This window comes from Volvox carteri (genome assembly GCF_000143455.1).
Source record: "Volvox carteri f. nagariensis unplaced genomic scaffold VOLCAscaffold_63, whole genome shotgun sequence".
Lineage (NCBI taxonomy): Eukaryota > Viridiplantae > Chlorophyta > Chlorophyceae > Chlamydomonadales > Volvocaceae > Volvox > Volvox carteri.
In genome coordinates, this window is record NW_003307606.1 from 752,008 (window position 1) to 767,767 (window position 15,760).

At 60.3% G+C, this 15,760-nt stretch overlaps 2 protein-coding genes across 2 annotated transcripts in view; both read right to left on the reverse strand.

Moving 5' to 3' along the window:
• Positions 1 to 11,406, reverse strand: part of VOLCADRAFT_97720 (uncharacterized protein) — a gene marked incomplete at both ends in the record, with an annotated part of 13,992 nt that extends 2,586 nt beyond the window's left edge. Inside the window, 14 exons of the mRNA XM_002956661.1 lie at positions 343 to 927; positions 1,674 to 2,258; positions 2,562 to 2,872; positions 3,147 to 4,047; positions 4,281 to 4,453; positions 4,874 to 5,119; positions 5,583 to 5,682; positions 5,894 to 6,071; positions 7,035 to 7,179; positions 7,734 to 7,824; positions 8,194 to 8,316; positions 9,772 to 10,131; positions 11,231 to 11,289; positions 11,325 to 11,406. Coding sequence (XP_002956707.1) covers positions 343 to 927; positions 1,674 to 2,258; positions 2,562 to 2,872; positions 3,147 to 4,047; positions 4,281 to 4,453; positions 4,874 to 5,119; positions 5,583 to 5,682; positions 5,894 to 6,071; positions 7,035 to 7,179; positions 7,734 to 7,824; positions 8,194 to 8,316; positions 9,772 to 10,131; positions 11,231 to 11,289; positions 11,325 to 11,406 — 3,939 coding nt within the window. The remainder of the gene's footprint in view (positions 1 to 342; positions 928 to 1,673; positions 2,259 to 2,561; positions 2,873 to 3,146; positions 4,048 to 4,280; positions 4,454 to 4,873; positions 5,120 to 5,582; positions 5,683 to 5,893; positions 6,072 to 7,034; positions 7,180 to 7,733; positions 7,825 to 8,193; positions 8,317 to 9,771; positions 10,132 to 11,230; positions 11,290 to 11,324) is intronic.
• Positions 11,407 to 12,126: 720 nt separating this feature from the next.
• Positions 12,127 to 15,760, reverse strand: part of VOLCADRAFT_97721 (uncharacterized protein) — a gene marked incomplete at both ends in the record, with an annotated part of 7,769 nt that continues 4,135 nt past the window's right edge. Inside the window, 7 exons of the mRNA XM_002956662.1 lie at positions 12,127 to 12,400; positions 12,759 to 12,958; positions 13,030 to 13,270; positions 13,767 to 13,825; positions 14,122 to 14,148; positions 14,771 to 14,889; positions 15,278 to 15,413. Of these exons, the coding sequence (XP_002956708.1) occupies positions 12,127 to 12,400; positions 12,759 to 12,958; positions 13,030 to 13,270; positions 13,767 to 13,825; positions 14,122 to 14,148; positions 14,771 to 14,889; positions 15,278 to 15,413 (1,056 nt within the window). The remainder of the gene's footprint in view (positions 12,401 to 12,758; positions 12,959 to 13,029; positions 13,271 to 13,766; positions 13,826 to 14,121; positions 14,149 to 14,770; positions 14,890 to 15,277; positions 15,414 to 15,760) is intronic.

The following is a 15,760-nucleotide window of genomic DNA, read 5'->3' on the forward strand; positions in this document are numbered from 1 at the left end:
GGGGGGGGGAGACCTCAGGGGAGAGGCACGGGAATCACGCGTGTAACCGTGTAACCGTGTGTTTGTGTTTGTGTCGCGCCCCAGCACAAGTCCCCGGGAAGGAGTTCGGTCGGGGAGAAAGCGCAAAGGAATGGTCAACCAAGGACAGGGGAGAGTCGTACGACCCCCGTACAGTGGACATGCGGCCGTGAAAACACACGCCACCGTGGGACACCCCTGAACCCCCCCAGCCACATCCACCCAGCCATTCCTACCCCCCCCCATCAGGGCCCCCGGGGACCCCCTCCCCCACCACCCACCCAATCACTCACCACCCACCCAATCACTCACAGACCGACCGACCTGGCTTGCGAGTGCCTCCGTCACCTCCACCACCAGCGAGGGCGCGTGGACGTACTCCACGTACATGGGGGCCACCACCAGCTCAGGGTTATCAACACCAGCACCGGCACCACCGGCGTCGCGATCGGAATCAGAGTACGGCAAGAAACTGCCGGAAGGCTGCCGCCCTAGCGACGGCGGCGCCAAGTGGTCGCTATAGTACAGCCCCTCGAACTCCGCTCCGAAACCCGCCGCCTCCACGGGGCTCTCCACTTCCGCGCCGGGTCGCCGCCGCTGCACCGGCAGTAGCACCATGTCATTGTACAGCCCCAAGGCTTGATGGCGCTGTAGCACCGTCATTCGAGAGTACGGATCCCCTTGCTCGGGCTGTTGCTCCTGCTCGGGTTCGAACCCGGGTTCTCCGCTGATTGCCGGCGGAGACTCCACGAGTTGCTCGGCAGTTGACGGTTGTTGGAGTTGCTGTTCTTGGGGCGGGTGCTGTTGTCGTTGTGTTTGGGTGTACGGCGGCGGTCGGCGTGCCGTCAGCGACGGCGGCGAGGGCACCGGGGATGAAATGCTGTCCAAAGCGGTTGTTCGCGCGGCATCCTGCGGCGGTGGTTTGTGAGAGGTTTTTTTGTGTATGTGTGTGTATGTGTGTGTATGTATGTGTGTGTTACACCTTCTGGAGTGGTGTTACTCTCCAAAGGCATAGCCGCGGGGCCCGGTCCCGAGAGCCCTGGGGCCTAGGGCTGTCCGAAATGGATACGAATGCATAAGGAAACTATTACTCATCCTATTACTCAACACGCAAGAAAGAAGAAGAAAATTTGAATTCGGATTTGGCCGGCGCGGGCTGGGGGATTTGAAGGGGGAATGTGGGAGGTTGGTGTTCTGTGTGTTTCTTCCTGCACATAGTTTACTAAAATTACACATAAATAATACTGTATTGTCCTATATTTTTTATGTGGTCTATATTATAGTCCACATAAACAATATAGAGACAATTGTTTACGCTAGACACACCTAAACAAAGTTTTACTTAATTACATACATACACACAATCGCGATGCAGGCGCTCCCCGCCGCTGCGGATCAATGCAGCGCGGCAGGTGGAGAGGAGGAGGAGAGGACAGGAGGGGGCTGAAGGGCCCCAGTACGAGCTATGATTGTGGGTTGCCTTATGGGTGTTAGGGTGGGGTGCGGGTGGGGTGCGGGTGGGGTGCGGGTTCAAGGAGCAAGAATCAGCTGCGGATGTTTGAAGCCGCAAGTCCGGTGAGAGGGTGAGAGGGAAGCCAAGGGCGCGATCTTCATTCCCCCCCTAACGCACCGCCAAGTCGGGCCACCCGACTCACCTCGCCTTCTAGTTGCCGCGCCGCCGCCGCCGCCGCCTCCTGTCCTCCCGCCCATTCCACGGGGGGACTACGGGACGCCCGGGGGGCCTCGACATCAAACTCCGCCGCGCCGTCGCCAGCGCCGCCGTGCGTAGCGCTGCCAGCGCTACTTCCCCTGCCGTACACATTCCCATCCCCCTCAGCCGGGACAACGGGCGACACTGCGCCTACGGCGGCGCCGTCGGTGCCAGCAGCCCTGGGCATGTCGTACCCCCGGTACGGCCCCGCCGCCAGCGACGGTGTCGACCCCCGCGGCGGCGACCCCATTCGACCCCCCCCTTGGGGGCCCCCGTCGCGGTTCAAAAGAAAGTCGGTGGAATCCGTTTCGCGGCGAGATCCAGTTCCACTAGCGGTGCCGCGGCCGCCGCCAACGACGGGCGAATTTGTGTACGACGCCCTAGGCGAGCTCGCTCGGTGTGTCGGGGGCGGGCTCAGGGCTCGCGCCAGGTTTGACAACGGCACGTTGTCCAGCGGCTGCGGTGCGCCGGGCTGGGTGCCGTACAGGCCACCGGGGCTGCGAGCTGCCGCTGCCGCCGCCGTGCCGTGCTGTTGGGTGAGTGGGCGGCCAGGGTTGTGGTAGCGGGGTTGGAGGAGAAGGTGTGGGGTTTGGTGGGTCCGGGCGGCAGCGGCCGGGGTGGGGGTGAAGGGCTGTGTGACCTCCCTTCCCCCCCCCCCACACATACATACATACACACATGCGGTGTTGTCTTTATGTCATTGATGTTCGGCTCTAAGCCATACACGCACATGCCAGCTCCTGCCTCCGGCTCAGATCATTAAAACACAATACATACATACATACATAATGCATACATACATGCATACATACATACATAACCCTCTCCTCACCGCCATGCCCGCCAGGGAGGGCTCTCCCCCGCACAAGGACGCCACCGGGGACGATTCCCCCTCCCTCCACGAGGACGGCGTGGTACGGGGCCGCCGGTGGTGAACCCCCCCTCCACCTCCACCACCTGCTGCTGCTGCTGCTGCTGCTAGTGCGGAGACCTCCGCGGGGCTGCCATCACCCGTGACGACGACAGTTACGGCGGCGGCGGCGGCGGCGGCGGCCAAAGGGGCTGTAGCTGCGGCAGTAGCTGCGCCTGGAGCCCTTGGATCCAGATCATGGAATTTAGAGGTGGAGGCCATGGGAACAGTGCCTGCAGCACGCATAAAGGGGAGAAGGAAAACGGAATGTCGGTCTCGGAAATGAGCACGTGGATTGTGACCCGTGGGTCGTTGTTGCAACGAAAAGGTATTGATCCGTTGCCGTCGTCCGTCCCATGGATCGGATTCGGGATTGAGACCCGTGGGTCGGCAAGAATCCATGGCAGCGCATTAACACACACACACACACGCACATACATACACACACTAACATCGTGGACTCGGATTTCTCCACGACATCCGCCGGCTCCATACCAGGACCCGTACCTGGCCTTCCTTGCACCGGCGGCAGCGGAAGCTGGCCCAGCTTCCGTCGCAGAGGTGACGGTGTCCGCGACGCCGCGTTACCGCTACCACCGCCGCCGCCGTCAGACGGTGCCGCCGCCGCTACCGCTGGCTGCGGCGACCGCTGCCCCTTCTTCGGACTAGCCGGGCTGCCTGCTACCGGTAAGCCGCCGCTGCCGCCGCCGATGCGCTGCCGCTGCGGACTGACCGACCGAGCCGGGCTGCTCGATTGGCTTTGCACGTGGCTATGGCTCTGGCTTCGACCCAAGCTTGTGTGGCTGCCGCTGAGGCCGTGACTGAAGCTGCTAGCGCCGCTGTGGTGCATGGGACTGGCCTGGCCGCTAGGAAACGGGCTGATGAGGCTGCGAAGAGGACTGCGGAGGTCGCGAGTTGGCGTCGCGCCGCCGCCGATGATGCCACTACCGCGCTGCCGCTCGCGGCTGCCCGGGGGCGCGTGACGCCAAGCCAGCCCGACCGTGGACGGGTAGATAGGCGACGTGCCGGCGGCGGCGGCGGCTGCCGCCGCCGGGCCGGCGGTCGCCGGCGGCGGCTCCGCCTCCGGCGGCGTCGTTACCAGATGCCCGGCGCTGGCGGCAATTGTGTTGATGGCCTGTACGACAGCCGCCTGCGTCTGTACGCCGCGCGCGGCGGCGGTCTGGTGGAGCGGTACGAGGTTGACGCCTGTACGACGCAGCGGATCCCAAGTATACATGGACAGCAGCGCGGCGCGTACGGCAGCTTCGTGCACGGAAGGAAAGGTGATGACGGCAAGTACGACGTCGGCGGGCGTGCCGCCGCCGGCAAAGGTGGCGGCAGTAGCTGCGGGATCCGGCGGGGACGTGTCCGGCAGCGTGGTGCGTGACAGCTCATTCCCGGCGTTGTCCTGGGGAAGAGTGAAGGAGGTGAGGACGACGGGGAAGATGAGGTTGAAGTGGAGGATTAAAGTAAAGGACAAGAGATTGCAAAAGTCGAACAAGGTTTACAAATAAAGCACGAGGAACTGTGGGGTCTATAAAGAAGGAAAGGATCAAGACCGTACGGCTTGTAGAATAGGGCCCCCGGCCCCCCGGCACACTCAAACCCGCTTCCCTCTCCCCTGGCGCGCCGCATACCCACCCGCCACACGGTGTCGCACGTGATGAGCTGCAGTACACTCTCAAGCCCCGCCACCTCCCTGCAGCCATGCACCGACACGGCCGCCCTCTCCCCGCTCATGGCCAGGGGTACTGCGCACCACTCCGGCAGGGAGCGGGGTACGGGGTGAGGGGGCAGACCCGGAGTCCAGGTACCTGCAGAGGAAGGCGGAGAAAGGCGGAGATGAGGGGGGTGGGTGGGGAACATATACAGGACCGAAATCATATGTATGATTATACATAATATACATGTCTCTCTCATATATATACGTATATATACATATATATGTATATGTATATATAAAATACAAAAAATAATGTCCCGACGCCCTACGCACCAATTTGCCTGACCAGCCCAAGACAGCTTCCTGGGCCATTTCACTGCACGGCGCTGCACTGCACTGCCCCTCCTTCCCTCTTTCCTTCCCTCAACCAACCAATCCAATCCAGTTGCCCGCGTGTTATCCTGCCGCTCGTAGCCATTTCCCACCCACGGCTCAGCTTATTAACACACACATACATACTCATATACACACATACATACACACGCCCGCCCGCCCCCTGCTCTCCCCTTACCTTCCCTCACGCTCTTGGGCTCCACCTTGTCCGGCTCCACCAGCAACAGGGCCCCCGCACGGTCGAACCCGAACCGCAGCCTCTGCTCGGGGAACAGCGCCGCGGGCCGGGGCCGCCCCGCCCGCTCCCGAAGTGCCGTACAGTGCCCCGCCGTGAGCGCTAGGTTGGCCCCCAGCAGCAGGGAGCCCACGCTGGCGGCCAGGCGGCGAATGGTGGACAGCATCAGCAGACGGCTGCGGAGGATATCTGAACGGGGGAGGGGGGGCGGAAACGCGGGAAGGAGGGTGAAAAAGGGGCTAGAGGGGTAAGGGAGGTTAGTTTCAGACCTCTTTTTTTAAGAGAGGTGTTGAGACAACGGAAGGCTTGGAGAGGGATCGTACAGGAAGTGCAAGCATGAGCTGCCACCGTCCAAGAGGAAGGGGTTGGGGGCTGCGGTGGGGTAGGCAGTGTCAAAGAGATACACATCGAGAGGGCGCTTAGCCCACGGGAGACGGAACGAGACGAGGCCCCCGTCGTAAAGGAGAGAGCCCCTAAACCCAGCGGGGTCCCCCCCAGTCCCCTGGCAGCAGCTTCACTCGTTCGTGGTTCGTCTTACCCCCCTCCCCCCAGCACCCTGATGCCCCTGACCAACCCCTTCTCCACAAAAACCCCCCTCCTTCTCCACATACCCCCCTTCCCCCCCGTCTTATCGCCCCTTCCAACCACTCACAGTTCCTCCAGGCCCTCTGAATGGTGCGGGCCGCGCGGCTCATTTTCAGCAGCGCCCCGAAATTGGACATCCCGCGAATCAGGTGGGAGCGCCACCAGCCCTGTGGGGGGGGGGGGGAGGGGGTTTGAGGGCGGGGGGAGGAAGGGGCCAGCGGAGAAATATGTACGGAGATGGCAGGCGGTAAAGCTAAGGGGACCCGGGGGGTTTAGAGATAGGAATGGGGTAAGGGGTTACGTACTCATCATCGTTGCCCGTCTCCTCATGTATATCTCACCCTTGCAACACACACACACACACACACACACACACACCTGTATGGTGCACACAGCCGCCGCCGCCACGACGGTCGAGTACAGATAGGGCGTTACAATAAGGCCCGTACGGTTGAAGTTGCGGATGATGGAGGCGGCCGTGTCGAGATAGAGCGGATGGCTGTATATGGCCACGGGGATGAGCTCTGGGGGGCCGTTGCGGCGGGAGCGAGGGGCCCTGGTGGGGTGGGGGGTGGGGGTGGGGGTGGGGCGGGAGGGGAGGTGTGCAGCAGGTGGGAGGTTAGATAATAGAGGCGGCATCAGGGGGAATCGAAGCTAATAGAGGGGGAATCGAAGCTAATAGAGGGGGAATCGAAGCTAATAGAGGGGGAATCGAAGCTAATAGAGGGGGAATCGAAGCTAATAGAGGGGGAATCGAAGCTAATAGAGGGGGAATCGAAGCTAATAGAGGGGGAATCGAAGCTAATAGAGGGGGAATCGATACGTGCAAAACCCCCCAGCCAGCCAGCCTTCCTTCTCCATTTCACATCACATGCTGTATCTGAAGGGGAAGGAGCTTTGAAAGCCTCTCCGCAGCTTTAAACCACTACAGAAAACCCTAAACCTCTGTTGCAGACCCCCCAAAATCACCCTTCTCGCCCTCCCCACCCTCCCCACCATCGTTTTGCCTCCCGCCGGCGGCCCGGCTCCGGATCCGATTCCCCGGAGGCCTCCCCCCCCAGCCTCCGGGCAAAGCTGGCCTTGCGGGTGGCGTGGGCGGTGGAGAAGCTACTGCTGCGACCACTGCCGCTGCCGATGCTGCTGTTGCCGATACCGCCGGTGGCGGCGGCGGCACCACCCCCCGGTGTGTCTGCAAGCCGGGCCGCCAGCTTGCGCATGGGTAGCCTGCCAGAAAGAGAGGGAGGGAAAGAGAGAGGGAGGATCATTTAGAAGGGGAGACGGGGCAGGGAGGGTGCGTGGATGGATGTGGTTTCGGAGCAAGACATAACCAGCATTAATCAATCATGTCTTCTTGGCTAGGGCTTGCATGGCCTGTCCCCTCCTGGTCCCTTCCTAGTAGCCCAGGGCCTTGCCCCCCCTCCGTTTCCAACCCTTCCAGCCTCCACCCTCCCCTCCCTTTCCCTTTTCCCCTTTCCCCCCCTTCCCCCTGTCCTAACCCCCCCGCCCCCTCCCCCCCAACCTCCTCTGCAGTACAGTGCTGTCCAGCAGCCCCACGCTCATGGGGTCCTTAGCGAGCATCTTGACTCGCCGTACAACCAAACCCGACAACAGAAACAACGTCGAGTTACGGAAGCTGGTGGTGGCGTCTCCATCCACCGGGCCATCTGGAGGGATACAGCACACATACAGGACACAGCAGCAGCAGCAGCAGCACACAGCAGCGACCCAACACCACAGCAGGGCTAACATAACAAAAGAGTCTCAGGAAGGAGAAGGAACCAGGGATGGGACAGGGACAGGAACCGGTGGGACAGGACATCAGAGGACACAGGAAAACCCATGAAACACAGCATCAGAAGGCAGGAGCACGAGTAGCCCACTACACACACACATACACCCTCTCTCTCTCACACACTCTCACACACATACATACATACACCCTCTCTCTCACACTCTCACACACATACATACATACATACATACATACACCCTCTCTCTCACACTCACACTCACACTCACACACACATACACCCTCTCTCTCACACTCACACACACACACATACATACATACACCGTCCCAGCCCCACCGCACCTCACCCCATCACAACCAATAAAAGCCCTCCTGCGCCACACACATCCATACACACACACACACACATTTCCAGTGCAAGCCCTCCTCGGCCCTCCAATGCACCTCCCTTCCTCCCCGCCCCCTTACCCTTAGGAGGCGCCAGCACGAGGTAGTGGTAGGCCGCTATTTCCGGGGGGACCTCAGGCAGCATGTCGTCCAGGGCGAAGTACCGATTGACCTGCGGTGGAGGGGAGGGAGGGAAGGGGGGAGTTCGGTGCGCATGTGCACACTTGAAACACCAGTATATCCGTACATCAGTGGAAGAGAGCTGAGGGTGGAGAGAGCGTATAAGAGGGGGGGAACATATGCGAGAGGGGGAAAGGGGAGGAACGCAGGGGAGGAGCGCAAGAAGCATGATTGCATGTCCCATGAAAAGTGTGCATGTGTATGTGTGTATGTATCCTTGTAAGTTCCACTCAAGTCTGATTACGAGGGACGGCGGGAGGTGTGGGGGGGGAGAGGGGGACAGACAGCACGGGAGAACCAATCGTTGGGGCTGTACCGTACTGCACTGTCATGCCGTACTGTACTGCTCGCTGTCGCCTACTGTCTGCAGCCATGGTTCATTATGTACTGGATGGATCCTGGATCCTGCCACGGATCCTGCCACGGATCCTGCCACGGATCCTGCCGCGCCCGCCGCCCTGATGGCCTGATGGCCCTCCTCACCCTGTGGGGGGCGGGAGGCGCCTCCACCTGGCCACCAGCACAAGCCACGTGGCCCCCCCTCCGCTACTCCCCGCTAGGTGTTGTGCATTTGCTGCGACAGGGTTGCTGTGGTGGCGGCGGCCCCTCCTAGGGGGTGACACAGACATCAATCCGCGTCTCCGCAGCACCGCGCCGAGCTCCGTAGTTACGATGTAACATATCGCCATGAGCTCATGGCGGTGGCTCAACTACGTAAATCTGCTTCGCTATACGTCGGGTTACTTTAGTGCCGTGCGCCTACTCCCCCCTACTTTCCGCCGCGTCCAGGCCTGAGCTAAAAGCTGAGCTCAGCCCTCTGGACGCGGCGAACGCAACACCACGAGGGTTCATGTAATCCACCTCCCTCCGCATCACCACCCCGGGCCCCTCCCCCACCTCCCCCACAGCTCCTTCAGCCCACCCCACATACACGCGCAGGCTATTAGCACAGCAGATGGCGTGGCCTAGCGTGGCGTGGTGGGGTCACGGCCGTTTTGTGCTACAACCTCCGTCGCGGTCTGGTGACGGAAATGGTCACTGAGAGGTGCCCGGCGTGCGGGGGGGGCGGGGGGGTGCTTCGGGGGGCCACCAGCACAGGGGCACACAAGCACCGGAAACGGGCGGTGCATCATTACACGCCAAGTCAAGAAGGGGTAAAAACACAGCTGCCGGCGTCCAAAGTTGCAACCTGCTGACTGAGCCCTTGGCTGGGGGGGGGGGTGTCGGGTGCTGCTATTGGGCCGAGCGGACGGAGGAAAGTAGCGGCGGGTTAGAGTAAGGCTGCGAATAGGGTTCATGGGGTCGCCATAGGGCCATGGGGCCTTGGGGGGGGTGGGGCGGGTGCCGCCCTTGTTGTCTGGGCCCGCCCCCAAGCCCCCACCCTACCGCCATGTCCGGGCCATGTGCCGGGCCATGTGCCGGGCCATGTGCCGGGCCATGTGCCGGGCCATGTGCCGGGCCATGTGACGCCTCCCTCCACCAGCTGGCGCCGCTTGATGAGGCCTGCCCGCCCGCACCGCCATTGCTGCCGTTGCTGCTCCCAGGTGGTGCTGATTACCCCCCCCCTTTCTCCACCACAGCGTCTGCTTGCTGCTGCTGCTACGGCTACGGCTACGGCTACTGCCCGTTGTCGCCGAGAGAGTCGCCGCTGGCTGCCAGCACGGCCGCTATTGACCCCAATAAAAAAGTGACGTGTGCGCATGATCTGGGTCAGAAAATAATTCCCTCAACCTTTTTATATTGTGACAGGCTCCTGGTTCGGGAGTGCAGTGACAGACCTCCGGCAGCCATGCCGTGCTTTGGGTGGGGTATTACACCACGCGGGGACACCGCTTGTGGCTGGCTTGACGGTAGGAAGGGAGAATGAAACAAGCAGGCCTCCTACTTCCCGCTGATGATAAGCGGAGACCAGCATATACCCCCACCCTAGGGTGCGTACCTTCTGCATGAGGTATAGTAACGCCCGGTGCTCGCTGCCTGCCTTGACATAGAGCACCGTGGTGGAGCCATCATGCTCGAGCGGCTGGACATCTGGCGCAACCTCCACGGCTGCCTTGGATCCCGCCAGCTTTCCCCCGGGATAAGGATCTGTGAGCTTGATGGGCCTGGGCTCTCGCGGCATGCCGGGGTATCGGAAGCGTTCCTGGTCTTCATCGTCGTCGCTTTCGCTGCTGGACCCATGAGGTGGCGAAACGTGCCCAGAACGCTGAGCGGACTGGCTCTTGGCAAGGAAGCCAAGCAATCCACGAGGAGCTTCCTGCTTCTCCTTTGGGCCGCGCTCTACGAAGCTAGCCCTCATCTCCGCGTCAGGACAGACATTGTGTGGCCCAGCTGGACCGGTATTGTATTTGAAACATATGTTATTTTCGTTTCGCTATTACATGATACTATGGCGAGACCGCAACTAGGTCATCGTCCTTCGAAGCGCGCTGGTCAGCGTAATAATCTTTCAAGGCATCTACGTTTCATTTGCGTACATCGAATGTGGGGAAATCTTGCTCATGTCAGAAATATTGAGTATAGGCAGCGTTGGCACAAAACTATCAGTTAGGTTGAGCAACGGTCGCAAAAATCCAAGGGGCGCAAGGGCCGATAAAACTCGTTATTACGAATATATGATCGCCTTTTGCTTTAGAATTAATCACCAGGTACACTTTGCCTACCAAACGCGTTTCAATTGTGCTTCTTTGCAACAGACAAGTGCAGAAGACACTCTCACTTGCTCGCTTAGCCGTACTTCCTCGAATTACCAAAGCGATAAAATTTCGGCATACTTATTGCATCGCAAGGCGTAGTATAGATGACTGGCGCATACTTTCCCAGCAGCGAGGAACCTCGCCACGAGGGTTGGCAAGATACATACACACACATACATACACACATACATACACACAAACTCCCACACACACACAGACGCACGCACTCATACAAATGTCCCATGGATGTATGCAGACACCTGACGGCATGTCAGCACTCCTCCTGCTGGACCCCCCCCACCTACCCTCCACCCCACCAAGACCCCACCTAGCGAATAACAACACTACGATTCCTGGACTCGCCCCCTTAGCTGGCGGAGCTGAGCAGTCTGGCACCATGGCCTCTCGTACTCTGGTCTGTACGGCTGGCAATGTACGGCTGGCAATGTACGGCTGGCAAGCAAGAAGTCGATTGTTCTTCAAGGGCTCCACTGCATCACTGGTGCATTGAAATCCAGTACAGAAATCTTAGGTCTAACCTACTTGAGCACAGCGATTAACATACACTACACTACATTACTAACGCGCGCGGAGTGACACCACTAGCAGTAACAGCATGTTTACCAGTAGCGCTTCCTTCAGGAGCTTGGGAGGCACAGTCGACCCTTTTACATTTAATACATTTACAGTAAAAATACTCACGGCCTCACTCGCCCCGAGCCGTAGCTGCACCACAAGCTGCCCAGAAGCCCCATCCGCCGCTGTGGCGTTGGGGAACAACTTACCAGAGACTTACCGTTCTCACCGCTCCTGGTTGGATGGTTAATCCAGTGGTGCAATGGCGCCATGATTCGTACATAAGTCTGTACGGCAAACATACTACTTTCGGTGTTCTCCTCTCTGCTTGACTACATGCCTCTTGCTTTTTACTCACTCCGCTTTTCACTCTCTGTGTTTTACTTGAAGGTTCGAATACTGTTCCACATCATTGAATACAGTTCCAATTCTTTTCTGTGTTTCCACATTCCCTACTACGTAATGCGAGCTCGGTACACGCGTCAAGGGGGTTTCGAGGGCCGTCTAAAACGATCACGGGCCTACCACGAGTTGCAAACCCGCATTGTAACCCTCGCGTCCCGCGCACTACAACGCCGGAAGGTCCGCGACGGGACCTATCAACCTTCGGCAGAGCTTGCACTTGCACTTAAACCGTCGATGGCCTCTGGCAGTTGTGGCGTCATGCAACTGTAGCCGACTCGACAAAGCATGTGCGTGCAGGAGAAGTCCTAATTATCTCCAAGTCGGCGAGAGACAGCGGCTCACGGAAGATTTAAAACAAGGCCTAGGGGGGGATGGACGATCGGTTAGCAGGCACGGCTGCAAGAGCTCTGGCCCGGCATCTGGCCCCGCCGCACGCTTCCACACGGCGTTCCTCGCGCGCCGCCACCTCGGACACCCTTGCTAGTTTTCAGAACCCGCTACTATATCGCCGCCGCACAGCATATGTTGCTGTTTCCGCCACTGCTGCCATTGCCGTCGCCAACGCGGCGAAACGACTCGTGCTGCTACTGCTGCTGCGGCGGCGGCGGCAGCGCCGGCTATAGCACCATAATTTCGCCGCCCACAGCCAAATGGTCCGACGGAAAAAACTCATCGGGGATGGCGGTGAAAGCGATATCTGCGAACGGGTCACGCCAGGAGGCCTCACGCCCGCCGCCATCGCCGCCGCCGCCGTCTGGGCCCAGCGGCGGCAGGCCGTCGTCACTGTACGGCATCGCCAGCGCCGAGCTGACGGCAAAATCGCCTCGGGAGAGCCACACAAAGTCGATGCAACCGGCCCAAGTGGCGGTTCGTGTGGTCAGCGGAGGTTCCCTGGAGGGGTGGGGGAAAGGGTATGTGTCAACACGGCCGGTCAAATACTCCCCCAAGTGGCTATGCCACTTGTCAACTGCCGCTGGGGACACCGCGGCTGCAAGGTGGGTGTCGGGAAGATGGCGGCAGTGACGGCGGCGGTGTCAATGGCCTCCAGTAGCAGTAGCAGTAGCAGTAGCAGTAGCAGTAGCAACAGCAGTAGCAACAGCAGTAGCAACAGCAATACTAATAGCAGTAGCCGTGGCCGTGGCCGCAGGATAAACGAGGGTTTCAAGGCCGATCCACAACCTCTCCCACTCCCACCCTCCCACTCCCACCCCCCCACTCCACCCTCCCCCTCCACCCTCCCACTATCAACCTGCCAAAAAACTCCGCGTTCATGCTGGTCAGCTGCAGCTGGGCGCTGGTGAGGGGCACAGCCGGGAAGCGCTGTGACCCCGGTGGGGCGGGGGGCTCGCCCTCCCACACGCGAGTGGCGGGGTGGTCGGGATGCTTGGGAGGGAGCGACCCGTGGGACAGTAGCGAGTACACGCCACTAGCCAGGCCGCCTGGCGGGACCTGCGGTTCCGGAGCGGTGGGAAGCGGAGCGGAAAACAACTGGATGAACGTGCAGACCCGGATATGCGGACCCAGATCGGGATCATCTGACAGCTGACAACCACCATTTCCACCATTTCCACCACTTCCACCACTTCCACCATTTCCACCGTTTCCAGCCTAACGGGGGCATGACGAGCGCAACGAGCATCAGGGGCATGAGGAGGTGCTTTATGAGGGCAGGACCAGGTGGGCTCCTCATACAACAAGAAGTAAGGAAGGAAAAGGAGGGCGGAAAAGGGATTTTTCTGGACGCGGCTCCGGCGCGAACGGCTATGGCCGAAGAGCAGAAGGGAGAAGGCCGGGCAGGGGGAGGCGAGGGGAGGGGGAGACGAGGCGAGGCTTTCATAAACGATGCAACATGGGACAGTGACATGCGGTGTCACACAGCCTCCAGGCGCCAGTAGCCGCCATTACATTGGGGTATTAGGACTGCTCGCGTGTCAAATACCCCACAGCCACTACCCCACCTCGGAGTGGAGCGCTGCTAAGCTTTACAAGCTACTGCTACTGCTGCTACTACTGCTGCTACTGCTGCTGCTACTGCTGCCGCTACTGCCGGTGGTGCGAGCGCACCTCTGGATCAAACTTGTCCGGTAGGCACTTCCGGGCCAGGCTGTTGAAGTCCCCGAAGAGCACCAGACCGGGAGCTGACCCGTGGGTCATTTCCCCGCCACCGTTACCGCCACCGCCGCTACCGCCGCCGCCGCCGCCGCCGCTGCTGCTGCTGGCGGACGCAGCACCGCCAGAGGCCGCCGCGGGTGAGGACCGGGACGCGGCCGCGGAGGTCCTCGCGAAGGTGGAGAGCGAACCGCAGAGCAGGGCGGCCTGCAGGGGTCGCAAGGAACGGAACAAGGGGGAACGCGCGATTGGCCCGTTGAAAAGACTCTATATCCCTCGGGGGATGTCCGCCCCTGTAACAGCACCAGCACCATCAAGGTGACGATTTACATGCCGGTTGAAAGGCATTCACCGGGAGGGATTGGAAAGGCAGGCAGGTGTGCTTGACGCGTTCGGATGCTGATGAGGCACACAAATACACACACATACATACAGGTACATACAAATACATATACATACATACACACTCCCCTTCCCCAGGGCAGCCCCACCGCCCCACCGACCTGAAGAGCCTTGACATCCGGGAAGTCCTGTTGTCGTACATTGTGTAATCGTGCCGTACGGCGGGAAGGGGAGGGTGGTTACTGGGGGTTAACCCCGGTTTGCAAGTGTGGGGTAGGTAGGGGTGAAGAGGCGGGGGTAGACACAGGCCAGAGAGTACGTAGGTACTCCCCTCACCCATCACATCCACCACCATTTCCCGGCGCGGTTCCGGCGGACCTGCTGAAGGGAACTCAACAGCTCTCCCTCCCGCTATTGCCCCTTCCCACTCCCCACTCCCAATGCGGAGTCCTCCCGCAACTGATATCTCAAACCCAAAGACAACACCGATAAAAAAAACTTGCTTAATCGCCCCTTCCTCCCTTTCTTTCACCCCGAACCGAACCCCTCTCTTCACCTCACGCTAGCCTCAGCCCCCCGGCCGCCTGAACAAGCCCATCCTCAGCGCCATTCACCAAACCCACAGCCCCAACCCCCCAGCCATGGGACCGGGGGGCTGACGGGCGATGCACCAACCCCCTTACATAGACACCAAACACACACATACATACATACATACATACATACATACATACATACATACATACATACATACATACATACATACATACATACATACATACATACATACATACATACATACATACACACCGGATTCCAGAAGAGGTGTGTCACTGCCGCCACCAGCAGGCGGCCGGTGGGCTTGTGTCGGAACAGCGACATGAGGACCCCCTCCCCGAGCTCACGTAGCTTGGACCAGGGCCGAGTGCCTGAGTGAGGTGGCGATTGGGCGGAGGCGGCGGAGGCGGCAAAGGGCAGTTGCAGGCGAAGCGGGGTGTGTGCGGGGGAATTAGGAGGCGGAGGAAGGGGAGGCTTAGGTGTGCTCTGGGGTGAAGGAGAGGACTGGAGAGAGCCTGGGGACTGGAACCGGGATAGGGCTCCTCCCCGGGGAGACGGTGGGGTAAGACGAACCACTGGCGAACGGAGGAGTGGGGTCGAGGTGGCGTACGGCCGTACGGCACTGCTGAGATATCGATGCGCCGCCTTGACGGGCTTACAAGTAGGAAGTAGGCCTTTTTGCGCCTACTGCTTTCATTCCCCCTCTTATATACCCCTCCTTCCCCCCTCACCCACGCGGCCCCCAAAACACACACACACCTGCCACACCCGGCGGCAGTCCCGCGACCCCCGGGTCCATTTTAGAGTAGAGCTGCTGCCGGGATGTCACCGCCTCCAACACCCCCTCCCGCCACATCAGTGCAACGCCCTCAGGCGGCCCAGTCACAGGGCCCACCTGCAGCCGGCCAGCAGACATCGACCATAGCCATGGCCTCAATCACCGCCGCCCCACAATCATCCATAGCAGAAGACGCGAAGAATTAAACAATGCCCCCGTGGGGAAAACCCAAAGCCGGGGGGCCCCCCGGGCCCCCGATGCAGGATCGCGCTCGCTGCGGCGTTCCCACCTCCTAAATCCTTAGGATTCCCCATACAAATGCACGGTTTTCCGGACACACATGCAACTACCCCACTACCCTCCCTCTCTGCGCGCAGTGCAGTGTTGTCGAGAGTTGGGTGGGGGGAGGGTTCCTCCTTTCTCACCGGTCGCTCCATGAACACCCCCCGCATCCCCCGCCGGAC